The 19,952-nt window shown below is 42.3% G+C and overlaps 3 protein-coding genes across 7 annotated transcripts in view; 1 reads left to right on the top strand and 2 right to left on the bottom strand.

Annotated features, from left to right (window-relative positions):
• LOC133065174 (cytochrome c oxidase assembly factor 5) overlaps positions 1 to 443 on the bottom strand; it is a 30,544-nt gene extending 30,101 nt beyond the window's left edge. Inside the window, exon 1 of the mRNA XM_061155955.1 lies at positions 243 to 443. Within this exon, the coding sequence (XP_061011938.1) occupies positions 243 to 341 (99 nt within the window). The 5' untranslated portion in view covers positions 342 to 443. The remainder of the gene's footprint in view (positions 1 to 242) is intronic.
• Positions 444 to 492: 49 nt separating this feature from the next.
• UNC50 (unc-50 inner nuclear membrane RNA binding protein) lies at positions 493 to 9,533 on the top strand. 4 transcript variants are annotated; one of them, XM_061155952.1, is made up of 6 exons: positions 493 to 647; positions 1,721 to 2,004; positions 3,414 to 3,534; positions 7,334 to 7,473; positions 7,562 to 7,663; positions 9,197 to 9,533. In XM_061155952.1, the coding sequence occupies exons 2-6, from the start codon at positions 1,725 to 1,727 to the stop codon at positions 9,331 to 9,333; spliced, it is 780 nt and encodes a 259-aa protein (XP_061011935.1). In that variant the 5' UTR covers positions 493 to 647; positions 1,721 to 1,724; the 3' UTR covers positions 9,334 to 9,533. The 4 variants fall into 4 exon arrangements, with proteins under 4 accessions (XP_061011935.1, XP_061011936.1, XP_061011937.1 ...); XM_061155953.1 differs by having other exon boundaries at positions 506 to 647; positions 1,725 to 2,004; XM_061155954.1 differs by lacking the exon at positions 493 to 647 and adding an exon at positions 686 to 848.
• A 642-nt stretch (positions 9,534 to 10,175) lies between these two features.
• MGAT4A (alpha-1,3-mannosyl-glycoprotein 4-beta-N-acetylglucosaminyltransferase A) overlaps positions 10,176 to 19,952 on the bottom strand; it is a 118,954-nt gene continuing 109,177 nt past the window's right edge. For both annotated transcript variants that reach the window (XM_061155950.1, XM_061155949.1), the window contains exons 15-16: positions 17,385 to 17,497; positions 10,176 to 17,245 (exon numbers count right to left, since the gene is read on the bottom strand). In XM_061155950.1, the coding sequence (XP_061011933.1) occupies positions 17,219 to 17,245; positions 17,385 to 17,497 (140 nt within the window). In that variant the 3' untranslated portion in view covers positions 10,176 to 17,218. The remainder of the gene's footprint in view (positions 17,246 to 17,384; positions 17,498 to 19,952) is intronic.

The following is a 19,952-nucleotide window of genomic DNA, read 5'->3' as shown; positions in this document are numbered from 1 at the left end:
TTCAGGACCCGAGATGGTTTAAACTTTACAAAAACCCAACGGGGCAGCACCGTTTTCTCCAATTTCACCGTTGGGAAGTCAGGTTCCGACAGTTGACTCGCCCAAGTTCATTAAGTTGGTGGACACCTAGGACCGGGAACTCGGAGGCACGACTCAGCCACCACTGGGGCCCGCCAGGGACTCTCCGCCAGCCTCGCCTCCCCGCTTCGGGCCTCGGTCTTCCGAGCGCCCGGCCGCGCTACCTTGAGCACGCAATCAGACTGCAGCAGACACACGCCCAGATCCTCCTTCACGCCCGCGCACGCGCCGCCCTCCGGTTTGTCCTCGTAATACCGGGGCATGACTGCGCCTCCAGCTGGCCGCGGCCTCCACCCTCTCCTTCCGAGACGGCCCAGACTCGGGATGCCAGTGACGCCGCGGCGGGCGGAACCGGAAAAAGACCGGTAGCAACCACTTCCGGTGGGCGCGCTGCGAGAGACGTAACGCGAGAGGTATCGCTCGCGGCGTTTGTGGGTCACGTGACGCTACGCGCCCCCTACGCGGTTAACGTAGCGGGGAGGGAAGTTGGCCCAGCGGCTGCTGGGTCGGCTGCTGGGCGGTGGTGGCGGGCGTGTGTGAATCCAGTGGACGCCGCCGCGGGTCTCCAGGTGAGGCCTGCCGACGGTCCCGTCTGCGCGCTACTCGGGCTCGCCGGCAAGTTTCCTCCGGCAACTTGCGGCCCCACATCACCCGGCCCTGGAGAGACCGCGCCCGGGTCCGGCTGCTCGGTCTGCGGTGGGGCTGCCAGACACCATCGCGGAGGCTGGTTACAGCCGAATTTCAGATAACAGCGAATGATGTCTGCATAGGTGTGGGTCTCACGCAGTGTTTCGGACCTGCTTGTATTACAAATTACTGTTGTAGCTGCGATGCAGTTGTAACTGGACGTCCTGTGTTTTTATGCTCAATCTGGCCGCCTTACCGGAGGCCCCGAGCCGGCGGGGAGCAGTTGGCGTCCTGGAGGCCTAGGGAGTGGAGCCCGACACTGGGCTGCCGGGGCGGGACATGGAGGCCGGACGATGACCAGCGCCTCCCTGGCTTCAGACTGGTTGGACTGGACTCCCACGCTGTCGTTGCCCTGATGAACTATTCAGGAAGTAAAACACTATGCGTTTGAGTTTTGCCTTGTTTTTACATCCCATGCTAATGAACGAGTTGCTTGTTGGGGAGGCGCTGATGGACTTGTATGATAAGCCATTTACTGTACCTCGTCGGGAACATCGTTTCTGTTTGGCTTCAGCAAAGACTTTTCCTTAAAGTCTTGATTGTTAGCACAGATGACAGGTGGACTTTTGATTCAGACTGCCTGAGTTCAAATTTTGGTTCCATCACTATCTCTGCTTCTGGAGAAGGGGTGGGAGGTGGTGGGGAGAGGTGGAGCAGGTCTGAGGATTGACAGATGTGAAGTGCAGAGAATGGGTGGACCTTGTGAAAGCGTTATTATGAAGGTTCAGAAGGCCACGGGGCAGCCCTCTCCTGAAGTGCAGTGGGCAGTTCTCCAGCTCCCAAATCAGCCTCAAAACCAACTTTACTCTCTTTAGAGTCCTGCCTCTTCTCAGGGATTGGGGCCAAAATGTAAGGTGACTTCTTTCCTAAATAACTCACAAGAGGGGTGGTAGAGGCTGGCAGTTTCTTCTGGTGATTTGTATTAATAATATAATTCCCCCCCACTTCTATCTAGGAAGATGTTACCAAGTACTTCGGTGAATTCCCCAGCGCAGGGGAACGGAGTGTTGAGTTCCAGGGATGCAGCCAGACACACAGCCGGAGCAAAACGCTACAAATACCTGAGGAGGCTTTTCCGTTTCCGGCAGATGGACTTTGAGTTTGCTGCCTGGCAGATGCTCTACCTATTCACTTCCCCACAGAGAGTTTATAGAAACTTTCACTATAGGAAGCAGACGAAAGATCAGTGGGCCAGGGATGACCCGGCTTTCTTGGTCCTGTTAAGTATCTGGCTGTGTGGTAAGTGTTCATCTGCAGGAGAGTTGAGAAATCAGTTGAGTGTTTCAGGTTGGACTTGTCATTTGGAGAATCCTGTTGTCAGCATGCTATGGGTCATAATTTGGGGTTCTCTGAAGCCGTTGTCTTCCTTTCTGAAGTCTCCAAAATCTCACAGGAAAGAGAGTGATATTCTTCCTGACTTTAAAGGTCCCAAGCAGATGCCAGAGTAAACTGGTTCCTTGGAACTTTGAAAAGCACAGGACAGAGTCACTCCATGTCTTTCAACCGCCGTGATAAATACATGGGGCTTCCCTCGTGGTTCAGACAGTAAAGAATCTGCCTGCAATGTGGAGACCCGAGTTCGATCCCTGGGTCAGGAAGATCCCCTGGAGAAGGAAATGGCTACCCACTCCAGTATTCCTGCCTGGAGAATCCCATGGACAGAGGAGCCTGGTGGGCTACAGTCCACGGGGTCGCAAAAGAATCAGATGCAACCAAGCGATTAACACTTTCACATTTTTCATAAATTCACTGATATCCAAATGCAAACTTACTGTGAAAAAGGACTGCTGAGATTGGAAATTACATTTCACCCTCAGTCTGATGCAGGGCTTCCCCGAGACTCAGTTGGTAAATAACCTGCCTGCAATGCCGGAGAGCCATGTTTGATCCCTGGGTCAGGAAGATCCTTTGGAGAAGGGAATGGCAACCCACTCCAGTATTCTTGCCTGGAGAATTCCATGGACAGAGGAGCCTGGTGGGCTACAGTCCATGGGATCGCAAAGAGTCAGACATGACTGAGGGACTAACACTTTCACTTCTCACTTTCATCAGGCCGATCCAGAGTGAGGGTTCTGAAAGTACTAATGTGATCTTGAGAAACTGCTTTAAGTTCTCCAATAGTGCACTGAAAGGGTCTGAACCACTTTTAGTGTCTCAGTCGTGTCTGACTTTTTGTGACCCCTTGGACTGTAGCCTTCCAGTCTCCTCTGTCCGTGAAGTTCACCAGGCAAGAATACGGGAGCGGATAGCCATTTCCTTCTCTAGAGGATCTTCCTGAGCCAGGAGTCGAACCTGGGTCTCCTGCATTGCAGGCAGATTCTTTACAATCTAAGCCACCAGGGAAGCCCACCTTTAACTGGGTTTAAACATCTGAGTGCCTTCTCAGTAGTGGTCATATTCTGAATGCTGGGGCTACCCGGGTGAATCACAGATACACAGGGGCCTCCTCAGTAAACATCAGGTATCTCAGTGGTAGTTGTGTGTTCCAGGGCGATCTGTATTTCTTAATCAATTACATCCATTAATAAGATAGCTTAGGGGTTTTGTTTGCATCCCATTCTGGAGTGGGCATCTGAAAAGCAGAAACTGACCTATATGCTTAGAATCTAGCAAAGTGTCTGAATGCATCTTGTTAATCTTTCTTGCAGTGTCCACGATAGGATTTGGCTTTGTACTGGACATGGGGTTTTTTGAGACGATAAAGCTGCTCCTTTGGGTGGTATTCATAGACTGTGTAGGTGTCGGTCTTCTCATATCAACCTTAATGTGGTAAGTACGGAAACTTTGGTTTTTCAGATGCTACTGTAGAGCCTCCCTCTGTTTGCTTCAGAGAGTAGCTGATGGAAACTATATGAATTGAAAGCACTGATTGTGTCCGCCAGGATTACCATAACTCATTCTCCTGTGTTGGCACCTAGAGCAGAAAATACTCTTCAGGGGATGGTGCGCTTTGTCAAACTGCACCAAATAAGTGAACTGACGTCATGATTATGTTGTATTAACAAAATCCCTGATTTTGCAAAAATGTTTCACAGCCAATTCTGCTGAAGTTGTCCGGATGATGGCACAGTATTCTGCTGCCTTGGTCAGCAGGTCGTTTCCCGATGGGTAAAATGTGGAGGGTTATGTCATGAAATCTTACTTTGAATCTTTGACATGAGATGAAGCACATGAAAAAGGATAGTTTTGGTTAAGCTTCCTTCCTGCTGAGACACACGAGCGGGTTTTATTTGACTGAGTTCTCAATCTGACTCTCTCTGGGTTTTCTGTACCAGCAATAGTGTGCTGAGTATCAATTTGGCATTTGATTTTTTCATGGGTGCTCCTGAGTGGTTAGCGGAAGAGGTGGACGTGCGGGTGAGCTCAGCAGGGGGCTGGTGGTTGCTGTTGTGTATCAGAGAAAACACTGGAACCTGAGTTGCAGAGAGACCTGGGTTCAAATGCCAGCTCAGCCATTTACCCTGTCCTTCTTGGGAGATGGAAGTTAATTATCTATTTGTGAGGTATTTGAAAAACTTGTGCTGTGAAAAGCACCTGGCATACAGTCTGTGCTCAATAAATGATAGCTGTTAACATTTTGAGCAAGACTGTGAGATGCTAACTTCTGATGATACCAACCTGTTATTTTGCTTTGTAACTTCTGACCAGTCCAATAGGTTTTGTATGTGCTGGGTAGTCAGAAAATGCAATGCACCCGTAATCTAAAATTCTAAGTGGAAATCACACAGTCATGTCTGACTCTTTGCGACCCCACAGTCTGTGGAATTCTCCAGGCCAGAATACGAGAGTGGGTAGCCTTTTCCTTCTCCAGGGGATCTTTCCAACCCAGGGATTGAACCCAGGTCTCCTGGATTGCAGGCGGATTCTTTACCAGCCGAGCCACAAGGGAAGCCCCTAAAATTCTAAAATCTGGCCTAAAAAGGATACTACTAACCAAGATGGCAGATAGATGAGGAAACAGTGGAAACAGTGGCTGACTTTATTCTGGGGGTTCCAAAATCACTGCAGATGGTGATTGTAGCCATGAAATTAAAAGACGCTTAATCCTTGAAAGTTATGACCAACCTAGACAGCATACTAAAAAGCAGAGATATTACTTTGCCGATAAAGGTCCATCTAGTCAAGGCTATGGTTTTTCCAGTAGTCATGTATGGATGTGAGAGTTGGACTATAAAGAAAGCTGAGTGCCGAAGAATTGATGCTTTTGAACTGTGGATGTTGGAGAAAGCTCTTGAGAGTCCCTTAGACTGCAAGGAGATCCAACCAGTCCATCCTAAAGGAGATCAATCCTGGGTATTCATTGGAAGGACTGATGTTGAAGCTGAAACTCCAGTATTTTGGCCACTTGATGCGAAGAGCTGACTCATTTGAAAAGACCCTGATGCTGGGAAAGATTGAGGGCAGGAGGAGGAGGGGACGACAGAGGATGAGATGGTTGGATGGCATCACTGACTCAATGGACATGAGTTTGGGTGGACTCCGGGAGTTGGTGATGGACAGGGAGGCCTGGTGTGCTGCAGTTCATGGGGTCACGAAGAGTTGGACACAACTGAACAACTGAACTAATGAAAAATCTTCTGACTGGAGAAGGAGAAGCTGGAAAGAGTGATGAGGCTGGGTGCAATTGTGTGGTCTGCGTTTGAGCAGAGGAAGCCCAGACTAGTGTGGTGATTCCAGAAGTAGAGGATGGTAGGGAAGAGGGTGCGCCCAGGGCCTCTAGGGTGGCCTGCAGGCTGTAGGCTTAGGAGTGCCCGTGTGGGCTTCGGGTGCAGGTGCATTCCATGTGGTTTGTGCTGAGTTCAGGAGACTTGTTGATAATGAAATAAAGGTTCATTAGACACTGGGGGAGGGAACTTGGAAGCTGCAGCAGTCTGGCCAGCATGAGGGTGTGACTGGCATTCTTAATCTGAAGGTGGGAGAGGAGGACTCAGCTGTCTTTGAGCTCTCCCGGGAGGAGTGTCAGTGTTCTAGAGATGAGACCTGGATGAAGGCCAGAAGCCTGGGAAGTACCTGTTTAAGGGCTAGGCAGAGGGGTGGGGGCAGCAGCAGGACTATTGAATGGGAGCCCTTGGATGGTGAGCTAAACGCTTCTTACCCCATTCATTCTATAGCACAGTCTTGGCTCAAGTGGAAGGTGTTTTGGTAAGTTCCAATTTGTTCTAGCAAAGCACTCGGATCTTGACATTTTCAGACAATTGAGTATAGGACAGTTTTATTAGTACTATAACACCTCTCGTTTCTTTTTCTATTTCCACTGTAGGCATAGCATTTTTCTTAACAGTATGTTTGAAATCACATGTAGAAGCAACCATCGAATTTCTGTGACTGTTTTACAATCCTTTTTGTTCTTTTCCTTTGAAGACCTGTCTTTCTGTTACCTGGACATCTGTCTTTTCGTTTATTCATCATTTAAAGGAACCATGCGACCATGCTGTGGAACAGAGGCATGAGCTTGAGTGATTGTTCTTGTGGCTGGAGATGTCGCTGGCCACTCTTTCTTTACTGGTTCCTCCAGTACTGAACTTTCCACAGTGGGGCGGGGGTTGGCGGGGTGTATGTGACCCCAGTCTTAGGCCGCAGACCTGTTCCCTATTTGTGTTCACTCTCTGGGTGATCTCATTCAAGTTCATGGCTTTTAATACCATCTGCAGACATGAATCTGTATATCCCCTGTGTGGACTGCTCCTCTAAGCTTCTAGACCTTCTCTCTATATTTCCTACTTCTTCACCATAACAGGGCCAGGTCCAAACTCCTGTACTCGCCCCTTCCTGCACCCAGATCACTCCTGGTGCAGCCACTCCTACCTCAGTGGCACCTCCGTCTTTCACTTGTTTTAGGGCAGAAGTCTCAGTTGTCCTTGACTAATCTTTTTCTCTGGTTCCCGCTGTCTAGTACTCAACTCTTGTTCCCGCCTCCAGCTCCAGTCGTCCCCAGGCCAGCACCTCCGCTGCTGCCACCCTCTTCATCTCCTCCTCACAGTAACCTCCCTCTTGCCTCTTTGCTTCCATTCTTGTCCCCAGGATCTGTTCTCAGACCGCAGCCAGAGGAACCCTGTCAAAACAGTAAGTCAAACGTCCTTTTGGGAACTCCACAGTGACTTATTCCACCAAGAGTAAAAGCCAAACGTCTGACAGAGGCCACAGGGTCTATAAGATGCTCCTTATTCTTTTCCCATTTCATTCCCTGCTGTCTTCTCACCAGTTGCAGGCGCTCTGAGCCCCTACCCCATTCCTCAAGCAGGCCAAGCCCTCCCCTACCTCTGTGCTCAAGACTCCTCTCTGCTTGGAAGGCTCTGCCCCAGGGGTTCCCATCACTGCCCCTGGTTCTTTGTCCAGATGTCACTCTCATGACTCTCGTCATAGTTAACATTTCACCTGTTCAGTTTTTCTCCATAGGGCCATCTGACTGTACTGTTATCAATCCACTCCCACTAGATTGAAGGCAGAAATTTGTTTACCACCATATCTCCAGTGTCTGGAATAATGCTTGAGCTATAGGAGATAGTCAGTAAATATGCATGGGGTTAATTTTATTGTATTATGAAAGAAATGTTATCTTTTTCTTCAGGTTTATCTCCAATAAGTATTTAGTGAAACGGCAGAGCAGAGACTATGATGTGGAGTGGGGCTATGCCTTCGATGTGCATCTGAATGCTTTTTATCCTCTCCTGGTCATTCTGCATTTTATACAGCTTTTTTTCATCAACCGTAAGTAGCAGTTACTTCTAAACTTGTAATCAGAAAGTCTTCATTGTACCCACTGAAAAAAGATTCATTGTCCATGTCTCTTCTGCAGATGTCATCCTAACAGACACATTTATTGGATATTTAGTTGGAAATACCTTATGGTTGGTTGCTGTTGGCTACTATATCTATGTAACTTTCTTAGGATACAGTGGTAAGTAATTGATTTTTTTGGTTGACAACACTACAGGGAGGGGAGAAGTTGTAACAGTAATACAATGAGCTTTTATGGAGCTGGCACTGTCCCTGGTGTTTTACATAAATTCTCCCAGTTAATCTTTAGTTATATGATACAGGTTTACTATTCCCCATTTTTCAAATGAGGAGACAAGCCCAGAGAGATTAAGTAATTTATCCATGGTCCCGTCTCTCCAAAGTGGCATAGCTGGTATATAACAAACTTTATAATTTCAAGGAACCATGTTAAACCATACTGATGCTCTCCAGGTTTCTTACAGGAACCCATGACAAGTTTCTTTTCTCCTAGGCTTTTGGGTTCTGGGTTACCAGCAGTCAGTCAGATGAGGAAAGGGTTGGGTCCAGTGTATGGGCATGTTTAAAACCTTTGCCATATTTTCTGTTTTATGATTGGGGGACGATTCTGAAATATTCTTCATTTTGTAAACATCTGTGTTGGTCCCGGGCCACCTGCTGGACTGGAGAAGCCTAGGGGTGAGAGGTACTGTGGATAATCACAGAAGATCAAGCCCAGCTTCTGCTGAGCTCAGGATATATTTATAAATTCATTATTCAATCCTGCTATCGGTTCATCTTTCATAGTATGATTGAGAACCATATTTATTTTTCTTCACATATGTTAAGAAATGACTGCTCTTAAGAGTTAAATTTAGAGATCTTATGACTTGTCAGTGTCATGTATTTTGGCCCTTTCCTTTATTGTCCCTCTAGATGATTAAGATCTTACTGTAAACCTAAGTCACTTGGACTCACATGTGACTGATTCCACTGGTCAGAGTGTCCCCTTGACTTTGTCAAGAACCCCGCACCCCCAAATTGTAACACCTTCTTGTTTTGGGCATTGGGGCAGTTCTGTCTCTAGTTCGGGGGAGATGGAAGTGGATTTGGATCACTGTCCTGGTAACTCCCTACAATTTAGAAGATTGTTTGGGCACGCTCAGTTTCAGTTTGGGGAGTACTTGTATGAGAAATACTTAGCTTTGAATGCATGGGCCATGAACCCACTAATAGGAAACCACAAGTGAGAGAGAAAGAAACACAGATATCTGGGGGTGGGTTTTATATTTGAGAGCTTCATTTCTCTCCTAAAGTCTGGGATACTAGTTGAGATCTCACCTTCTCAAAGTGGAGGTGTGACACTCCCTTAGTTGGGAAATCTCAAACAGCTGAAAGTTGGGTTTTTTCCTATAATGTTATCCATCTCTGCTGGTACATTAAGATGGGAATTAGGGTCACTCTCCCGTGCGCAAACCCGAGTCCTTTGTTTCATACTTGGGACTCGGGTAGTTAGGCTCGGAGGAGAATTATAGGAGGGGTCTGCATAATTTTTGGAGGTCTTGTTAGATAAACAAGACCAACAAAAAAAAAAGAAAGAAAAAAAAAAAGATGGGAAGCTTCTGAAGCATCACAGGTTTAAATTCAGCACTTCATCCATTACTAACTGGCGATGCTGACTCTCACCCTAACCTGAATCCTGGTCCTTCTCCAGCACTGCCATTTTTGAAAAACACGGTGACTCTTCTCTACCCCTTCGCACCGCTCATCCTGCTCTACGGACTGTCTCTAGCACTGGGCTGGAACTTCACCCACGCACTGTGCTCCTTCTACAAGTACAGAGTGAAGTGAGCCGGGAGCCCCGGCGTCTGAGCAGCAGCAAAGTGTTGGTGAGGTGGTGATGTCTCATGAAACCTGTAAATAAACTATCACTGTAGATATCTTAAAGGTATGAAGTTTGCAAATTTGAAGAAGTGTAAATGTTAATACTTAGTACATTCCTTAAAACTAATTAAATGTACATTTCTACAATAAATATTTTTTAAACTAAAGTGTTACCTTTTATTCATAATATTTGCACACAGAATTATACACAAAGTACTAAGGCTATGAGGAAAATAAAAAGGTAAAACTTTTTAACATAAATTATTTTTGAATGCCTGTCCACATGATAATAGTCATATGTGTCCCATCCCCTCCCCAACTGTTACTGACAAGGTACAGAGCCACCCCCATTTCTAACAGGCTGCATTGTAAACTTTTATATAAGCCACAGGGTCCTAGTTTAAGCTTTAAAAGTCTCCTTAGGAATCACTGAACTATAGGCAGTAAATGTCACTAATAGCCATTATATATGCGAAAAAAAAAAAAAAAAAAACCCAACCAACAAAATGTAGTAGATTGAAGAGGCCCCCAGAAGCTATTCTTACTCTGGGAACTGTATAGCCACATAAGGTATGAGTGAACCTCTGTTGTAACACTGATAATCATGGTCTTAACAACTAAGGCTTTTTTTTTTTTTTTCTTTCTTTCTTTAAAGACTTTCCAAAACACACAAATCTACTATTGTTTTCTAACTGAAAATAGTCCCGGTAAGCTATTATTATATATCAGTGTTAAAACTATAATAAAAAAAAGCTTGGTACTCATGAAGTTTTACCTGTTTTTTATTAGAAGGAGTCTTGAATTCAACATGGCTTTTTAAATTCTTTATTTCAAATACACATGAACGGCTCTGGCACAGAGAAACAGTGATGAAGGCACAGTCGACGGGACCAGTTATCAGCTTCTCAGTTTTAGCAGCAAATTAGAAAATAAATAATCTGCCTTTGAAAATCCAACAGGACCTAAAATATTACTGCAGTTATTACCAATCCGACCAATGAAGATGTTGTAAGGAAAATATGTACAGTATATCTCAGGGGAGAAAAAACCTTGGTACAAGCTGGAAAAGCAGTCCTCCAGGCAGCGTCTCCCAGGGGTGCTTCCAGAGACACCCCAACCACCAAGACAGCCTTTCCAAACGGAGTTTGTTCTCAAGGAGAAATGCTTTAGTCTTTCATCCCATAAATGAAACAGTGGTTACATTTAATCAGCTGATTTCTAAAATCTTTCTTAGAAAACACAACCGACTACACGGAAAATGTCAAATCTGCTGGCAGTGCGTCTTACAGTACTGTCGATGCCGGCCATCATTAAGGCTCTAAGACTGTGTCTTCAAAAGGTATTTCCACCCAAATTTCGGCAAACTGAGCATTTCGAACAAATAATGGAATGCTTATCAAACTCAAGTACCAAATCTTTTGATTCCAGGGCAATTTGCTAATCACTAATGCTCTGAATTAAATAGCCTTCCTCGTGTCCAAGAGTATGGAATGTTCCCCACAACAGACCATCCTTATTCTAGAACAGTTTTAGCACCACAGTTCCTAACGTTTTTCCACAGAAAGTGTTTCCAGTCCAACACTCAGTTTACATTTTTTTGAATGACATCTAAATTCTCCACTCACATACTCTGAAGCTCCAGCCCCTTCTGGTTTGTTCCTCTGGAAATGCTCTAGCTAGCACCCTAACAGGTGAAGCGAGTGTTTCAGGTAAGAAGAGTCAAGTTTCTGTATAGATATTGATGATATGGGTAAATAAATATAAAAAAGGCTTTTTTTTTTTTTTTTTTAGTAATACTCTTGTAGTGGTCTCTTCAGCACTGTAGTTTCACATGCATTGAATAAATAAAGGAAGCATATTAGTTAAGCCATATATATGTTAAGATTAATAATTAAAGATATACAATTCTCAAACTAAATCTCACACATTATAAACACTGCTCCATAGCTTAGAAATGTTTCCTTCTCTTTAGGACTTCAGATATGATCACGACTCAAATCTTCAACTTTTTGATAACTTTAGCCTCTCATTTTCTTTCATTCAACTTTTCTTATATCAGGGCTATGGCAATATAGTCAAAGAAGCACAAAAAATATGGATAAACCAAAATTAAAACAGCAATTAACAGTTTGGGAGCAGAAGTATTTTTGAAAATATATGTGAATTACAAAACTTTGTTTAGCACATATAGGATTTGATCTGTGCTTAGTAATACAGAGTAGATTATTTGATCTCTACACAAAGGCATACTTTTTTTCCCTCTTAATAGCTTATTTAAAATACCACTGTTCATTCTTAATAATAACTGACAGGCTCAGAACAATCAAAATCAACATAAAGTGACACTGATTCCAGGAAAATATGCCTTACTAGATCCTGCTCCTGTGATGTCAGGCTAGCAGTTCCTTTATGAAACGTGCTACTAAGCTGCTCCAAGTTTTTGCCAATAACCTTCTAACGAAAATTAACAGGTCTTCGGGAGAGAATCCCAGATGAGACTTGGATATATAATCTGGTAGGACAAGACTTTATTCATGTGTTTATCAAGAAATAACCCAACTATGTGTAAAAAAAAAAATGAAACTACAACACTTACTAACACCATACACAAGAAATAAACTCAAAATGGATTAAAGATTTAAATGTAAGGCCAGAAACCATAAAACTTTTACAGGAAAACATACATGGTACACTCTTTGACATACATCACAGCAAGATTCTCCATGACCAACCTCCTAGAGTAATAGAAATAAAGACAAAAGGAAACAAATAGGACTTAATTAAAAGCTTTTGCATGGCAAAGGAAACAATAAACAAGATTAAAAGACAACCCTCAGAATGGAAGGAAAAAAACAATAAGCAAACTAAACAACTGACAAAGGATTAATCTCCAAAATATACAGGCAGCTCATGCAGCTCAAAACCAGAAAAACAACCCAATCAAAAAATGGATGGATGACCTAAACAGACATTTCTCAGAAGACATACAGATGGCCAACGAACATGAAAAGATGCTCAATATAGCTCATTATTAATGTAAATCAGAACTACAAGGAAGTATCACCTCATGCCAGTCAGAATGGTCATCAGTAAAAAACCTACAAACAATGCATGCTGGAGAAGATCTGGAGAAAAGGGAACTCTCTCGCACTGTTGGTGGGAATGTAAATTGATACAGCTAGTATGACAATTCCTTAAAAAACTAGGAATAGAACTACCACATGGCCCAACAATCCCACTACTGGGCATATAGCCTGAGAAAACCATAAATGAAAGAGACACATGTAATCCCAATGTTCATTGCAGCGCTTTTTACAATAGCTAGGACATGGAAGCAACTTAGATGTCCATCAACAGATGAATGGATAAAGAAATTGTGGTACATATATACAGTGGAATACTACTCAGCTATTAAATAAAAAAGGACGCATCTGAGTCAGTCCTAGAGATGGATGAACCTAGAGCCTATTATACAAAGTGAAGTAAGTCAAAAAGAGAAAGACAAATAGTGTATATTAACGTGTGCATGTGGAATCTACAAAGATCGTACTGATGAACCTATTTGTAGGGCAGCAGTGGAGATGCAGACACAGAACAGATCAGTGGACACAGCTGGGGAAGGAGAGGTGGGACAGATTCAGAGAGTAGCATGGAAACATACACATTACTATACGTAAACATCAAGTGAGAATCTGCTATAGGACTCAGGAAACTCAACCCAGTGCTCTGTGACAACCTAGGGGGTGGGGTACAGTGGGAGGGGGTTTCAGAAGGGAGGGGACATGTGTATACCTGTGGCTGATTCATGTGATGTATGGCAGAAACCAACACAATATTGTAAAGCGGTTATCCTCCAATTTAACAAATAAAAATGAAATAACACACCAGAAGGAATCAAGTAGGAAGACTTTTCTGCTTCACCTCTTTTAAACATCATATTCATTTTCTATTGCTGCATTAAATCATGGCAAATTTAAATGCTTAAGACAACACCCATTTATTATCTCACAGCTCTGTAGGCCAGAAGTCCAGGCAGACAGGACTGCACTCTCTGCTCAAGGTCTCACAAGGCTGGAATCCAGGTGCTGGCGGGAACCAGGCTCCTGTCTGCTGAAGCAGAGTCCATCTGCAGACTCCTTCAGATTGCTGGCTGAGTTCAATTCCTGTGGCTGCAGGACTGCAGTTTCCATTCCCTTGGCTGCCAGCTGGGGCCTCTCAGCTCAAGAGGCATTTCTCCTCATGTGGCTGCCCCCATCTGAAACCAGCCATGGTGTCTCAAGTCCTCCTGCTTTGAATCTCTGACTTCTGCTGACAGCCTGAGAAAACTCAGGGCCCACATGATTTGGTTAGCTGTTTCCAGATAATCTCCCTTTTGCTGTACAACATAATTATGGATAATACAGGTTCACATACACTCAAAATCTACAAAGTCACTGGGGGGCATCCACAGAAGTCTGGCTGCTACAAATACACACTATTAATTAGAGCAATCTTTCCAAACATGCTGTTTGCATATAATCACACTTGGCTTCGAGGACAGCACTGTTGGCAGACAATTTTTTCATTACTAGGACACATTTAAGAGAAGACTTCACAGCATTGCTCAAGTTTTTCTAATTATTTACTGATGCAATTGTTGATCTAAAAAGCTATAAAAGACATCTCCAACAGTTGAATTAACCTATACATACATGTCTACAGCCTGCATGCTAAATAATCCACGTGCATTCATGTTTTCCAAAGCTTGTCCTATCACAAGCTTTGGAACCTCAACCTCAAGTTGGAGATCTTACTGGACTCCAATAGCAGAGACAGTGACTGCCGTAAAGAACGCATGAGACTGAGAGCAAAGAATTTAGAACTTGATCTCAGAAACCTGGAAATAGGTCCTCAACTTTCTCTTCTCCCTGCAAATACTCATCATCATTTACACTATGATATATTCTGCATGTCTGCTTTTAGCTTCATGATTGCAACTCATTATTCTAAAATGATTCTTAAAAGGATTCTAAAATGTTCATATTAGCACTCTTGACACAGTGCTGTCCTATAGAATTTTCTGGGATGATGGAGATGTTCTATATCCGTGCTGTTTGATCCAGTGGCCACTAGCCAAGGGAGAGCCAGTGTAACTACAGAGCTGAATGTTTTCTTAATTCAAGTAGCTGCCTGGTGTCCAGTGGCTACTGCAGAGGACAGCAGAGCTCCAGAGACATCATGCCATAGACACACAGAAAAGTAAAATTAGTCCCACCACTTGACACTTTTCCCCACTCACTCTTTGGGAAAAAGTGGTTCAGCGTCCATTCAAGGGCAAGTATTTCCTTTCTCTCTGTTCCAGGTTCCCTAATCTTCTGTCCCAATACTTCAGTCGCTAACATGATTCTTAAGGGCAACCACTAGAATTGCCTGTTCTTGGCAAGCTGCTAATTGTCTAGAGGAAATCAGGGGAGGAGAGCTCAGCAAACAAGAGGCTCCATGGACACCTGTATAGCAGGGGATGGACAGGAAGCACGACGGACACGCTTGCCCATAGGCACTTGACGTTTGGTCAGAGTGAGTACATGTCTGCGCACACACACCCCCCACAAAAAGAAACTAGACAGTTGAGACTCTGTGTATGTGTGTGTGTGTGTGCCCAAGTGCGTGGCAAGGACAGCAGCTGAAGAGAGTTCAGGAAAAGGAAGAGGAGTGTGGGCTGGAAGAGTTGGTCCCCTCCCCCAGATCCTGCCTGGGTACCTGCCACGTGTCAGGCAGTGTGCTGGGCTCAAGGAGGCACTGGTAACAAATTCACAGGAAGGAAGGGGCGCACAAGGGAGTCCTTGAAAGATAAGATGTGGCTAAAACTCTTCTCAGGAACAGGAGGGATGAGCTAGTAAGTTTTCACCCTCAGCTCTGCAGAGCTGCCTGGATAAGGCTCAGTCTCAAGACATACACCCCGACAAAGGGCCAGGAACGGCCGTTACTGTCACCTCCTTGGACTTTCAGAGCATGGCCTTTCTTCCTCAAGTCAGAGTCAGCCTCTTGGGAAGCAGAGAAACAAGGGGGTTCTAAACCCACCTCCAGATTTTCACCTCCTGACACTGAGTTGTTGGAGCAGCAATTTAGTATATGAAGCTGGTTCCAATGTTTTATAATGAGAGGCTATGCTTTTCCAGTGAAGTTTCCCTGCCAGGCACTGGGCCAAGGAGAGTTGGGAAGAAAAGGTAAATTAAAAGAAAATACAAAGTAAATTTTAAAAACCTCGAGGAAAATGTTTAACTGGACTTTGACATAAAAATAATCATTGTTGGCAACGTTTAAGTTTTAAATCAAGAACCATTCAAGTAATGGAAAAAATTGTACCCTATCTGTGTTTTCCATCCTTTTTCACTGCATGACCCTGTACAGAAAATAAGGCTGTTTGAAAGCTATTTGTTCAGCCTACTGGGTACAGGTGACACTTCTCCAAGCTAAAGGCAACCAGCTAGAACCTCCAGTGCCCAAGGCCTTAGCCATGGGCTATTCTGAAAGCCCAGAGGATTTAACCTCAGCACACCTGTAACTGCCTGCAACCCACCTGGGGACACCACAGTGATCAGGAACTGATGTTGATAATTCATAATTTTGTAAAAGACTTCCGTTAAGATCACTGACCGCCAAGGCTGATAATATTTTTGTCTACAGTAATGACATCATGTGGAATTGCAGGTTTAAGAGTAATAAATACTCTTTGGATGTGAATTTACTTACAAGTTCATATTGGAACAGAAAAAATTATTTTGAAAAACATACACCTGTTACAACACCTTTCACCAAAACCCCACCATTACAATTACATTTTTCTTTAAAATTAAACCAACTGTGACTCATACAATAGCATTACCTAGAAAACATTTTGTCAGAACTCAGAATGAGTGCAGATATAAAAGCATCAAGAGAAAATGCATCTAATTCATGGATTTTAGACAAAGATTAATACAGAAAGAAGAGTTCGTCATTTTACATATCAGAGGAAATGTAATGACTTCAGTGTATGGTAATTTTGGTTGAAATGCAACACCCTTGCACATTAAAACTTATCGGACTGATTTTTTGTGGCTATACACCATACATAGTATAGTAAAATAACCCTCAAGAAGGACATTGGTCTTTAAAATCTTGGCTTTAAGGAATGACAAACGGCTTTGAAAATATTTTGCTCAGAATCATTGTGATTATAAAAGTACTTCAGTTAGGAAATCAATCTAGAATCACTCTTAAATGGCAGTGCATTTGAAAAATGGCATTAACTTGTAATGTTTGCATTTCCAAAGAAAAATATAGAAAGAACTTAAAAAAGCAAGGTAACTGGTTTTCAAAAAAAGTATTGATTCAAAAATTTACTGCACAAAAATATGTACTTCTTAAGTGTTTCTAATAAATTAACTCCATAACATTTTAGGTATATTTATATATTTATATATATATAATCCCTGATCATCTATAAAAGAGGGTCTATAATACTAAAATAAATGAACTTCAAAAGTACCCCCTTCATAAAATGTATTTAACATTAATTTTTCTCAAATTTAATGAATGTAACAATATGTACAACTCTTATGTATTAGTATAATACCAAAATAGTACAAGTCATATTAACAGGCTGTCATAACTGTAAAACGTTTGAGTTAAAACTGGAGGACAGCTTAGATTCAAATGAATACAACTATCCGTGGGAGATTCATTTTCCAAGTGGAAATATGACAATCATTTTATCTACAGTAGATTTCACGAGAGGTAGAATTCAAGTTACCAAAAAAACATACGTGCTCAGCTGTCTTTAATCAACAAATTCACAGGGAGAAAAATGTGTTGGTTTCTTAGGAGATGGTCAGTTTGTGACTTTTTTAATATGGATCTGAAATACAAGATCGTGAACAGCATGATATGGCAATCAATTTTCAATTCGAAAAAGATCTTAAGTATGAAATCCAAATGTTGTAAAAAAAAAAAAAGTAGAATCTAAGCTGTTTCACTGATTTCATGTATTGTCTTACCTCATTAAGAATGGCCCAAACAGCAGAATTCTGAATAACTGAAAGTCGGAAGGCTGAAATGGGGTTTAGGCTGGGATCCACCATCCCTTCCGCAACACCGTTTACAAATTTCCCTGCAAAGGAAAAATCAACACTTGTTGGGGTAAGACCGAAACAAGCACACATAAACTATCAGTGACTTAAAGCAGGGAAGGAAAACACCAAAATGTTTCCAGTAGATGTTTTTACACAAAGGATGGATGAATTTTTTTTCTTCCTACTATCTTTATTCCAGGTTTAAATTTTTCACGAAGTAGTACATGCCTTAAAACATGAGCAGCAACCTATTTAACAGGCAGAGCTATAAAAAGTAAATATATTCTGACATCAACTAACACAAGTTTTTAGTAAAATATGACTTGCAAGCCTTACAAAACTTACTCCTCACCATCTCTCAGTCTGCTTTGAGGATTGAGTCAATAGTAACAAATTTCACTGCTTTAATTAGACACACACACAATGGTTGGCCTTGAGTGATTTCCAAGGTCAAATCTAGGAGGATTTAAGATATGATACATCTTCAAGGCAGGTCTAATATAAAACTCCATTATAAATGACAAGCTCATAAAGCTCTCCTGTAAGGATAAGGACCAAGACCTTCTAGAAAAGATAATAAGCTCTCTACTCTACTTTTCTTGCTGTGAGGAAACAGCAAGGAAACAAAAACACTGTTGAAAAGGTGTCAGAAAAATGGTTGTTCTGAGTCACACTGCTCTAAGCCAGAGATTGGCAAACTTCCTAAAAACAGCAGGTAGTAAATATTTTAGGCTTCGTGGCTCAAGAGGGCATTTGAGAATATCACACAGGTACTTGTATAGGAAAAGAGAAAAACTAATTTCCATAAAATTTTTATTGATGAAATTCAAAATTTCAACTAAGTATTTTATCTTTATTTATTTTGAAATTCAAAATAACTCAGTACCTTTTTTTTTTTTTTTTTTTGGCTAATACAGGTGTACTAAGGAGAATGTAATTCCTTTTGGAGGAATTCAAATTAACTGGGACTCAAATTCAATGTTCCTTATCAAAATTGATCACAAATATTAATCTGTTAATGTGGATCTATAATGAGGCTTCTTTTTATGAAGAGATTTATTTTTCAATTTAAAATATTTTTCTCAATCCATACTTATTTACTATTAAACATTTGTGCAACACTTTGGTAAAGTAAAAAAAAGTCCTGAAATAATTTGTCTAGCATTAAAAGATATGGCTTGTCCACTGACTTTTTAAAAAACTTTTATTTTAGAGCATAGCTGATAAATAATGTTGTGATATCTTCAGGGGCACAGCAAAGGTGCTCAGTCATACATATACACGTATCCATTCTCCCCCAAACGCTCCTCCCCCAAACTGCCACATAACATAGGAGATTTTGATATATCTTGAAGGTTTCCTTTCACACAGCCTAGATAAGATACTGCCAAATGATGTCATTAATCCATAAGCACAAGATTTAATGGAGCATATCCATGACTTGGAAGGTGTCTGCATCAAATTCTATTAAGAGTCTTTTCTTCAAAAGATATCTACCTTATCGTAACATTACAGATGAATCACTTTCAATCAAAGGTTAGGTGGAACCTCGTCAATTAGCTTGATATTTCTTGTAGTTTGGTGTCACCAAGGTGACTTGAATGCAATATAAGTTTTGCACATAAGCACTGTTTTAATAATTTTAGGTTGAATTCACTAAGAAACATGATCAGGTCTGAAGCAAAAACTAATTTTCAAAAAGATAACAGTAGTTGAAGGCACTCAAAAACTTTCTTACTTGGAAAATTTTCAATTCTTATTCCAGAGCTTAAAAATAAATAAATAAAATTTTATCACTGCTAAGCCCCAGAACTGCTGCTTGGTAGGGCAAGTCAGAATATTCAGTTCTTATTTCTGACAAAAATTCACAGAACTGTTGTTGATGAAGTCAACTGTTGAAGTCAATGAGAGTGAGTAAAATTCACCGGCAATACCACTAGTTCAATAGATTCATCATACACGACAGATTCAGACACTCTGTAAAGCATCTACTGACGCATAATAAGATAACCGTAGGCTTGAAACACCTTACAGTTTTTTAAAACTTTTTATTTTATATTAGAATATAGCTGATTAACCGTGTTGTGATAGTTTCAGGTGCATAGCAGAACAACTCAGCCATACAAATACATGTATCATTCTCTCCCAAACTCCCCTCCCATCCAGCCTGCCAGGTAACATTGAGCACAGTTCCATGTGCGATACAGTGAGCCCTTGTTGGTTATCCATTTTAAACACATCAGTAAACACTGAGTTTTGCAAGCTTTGTAGCTCTGTTCATCAAACCCTTCTCCTACACAGGTATTATTTTCACCACTATTCCCTGTAACACATCCAGGCAGATTCTGCTTCAGGTTGTACAAATTTTGTGTCTTCTCAACTTGTTTGATGGAGAAGGCAATGGCACCCCACTCCAGTGCTCTTGCCTGGAAAATCCCATGGACCGAGGGGCCTGGTAGGCTGCAGTCCGTGGGGTCGCTAAGAGTCAGACGT

The sequence above is a fragment of the Dama dama genome, chromosome 11 (assembly GCF_033118175.1).
Source record: "Dama dama isolate Ldn47 chromosome 11, ASM3311817v1, whole genome shotgun sequence".
Taxonomy (NCBI): Eukaryota; Metazoa; Chordata; class Mammalia; order Artiodactyla; family Cervidae; genus Dama; species Dama dama.
Note: the sequence above shows the minus strand (reverse complement) of the source record. Positions and strands in the feature narration are given on the sequence as shown.

Bases quoted from the DNA above. Each gene is read 5' to 3' on its own strand.
- UNC50 (XM_061155951.1), top strand. The intron at 2,005-3,413 runs GTAAGTGTTCAT...TCTTTCTTGCAG, and splicing joins GTTAAGTATCTGGCTGTGTG to TGTCCACGATAGGATTTGGC. The intron at 7,474-7,561 runs GTAAGTAGCAGT...TCTCTTCTGCAG, and splicing joins ACAGCTTTTTTTCATCAACC to ATGTCATCCTAACAGACACA.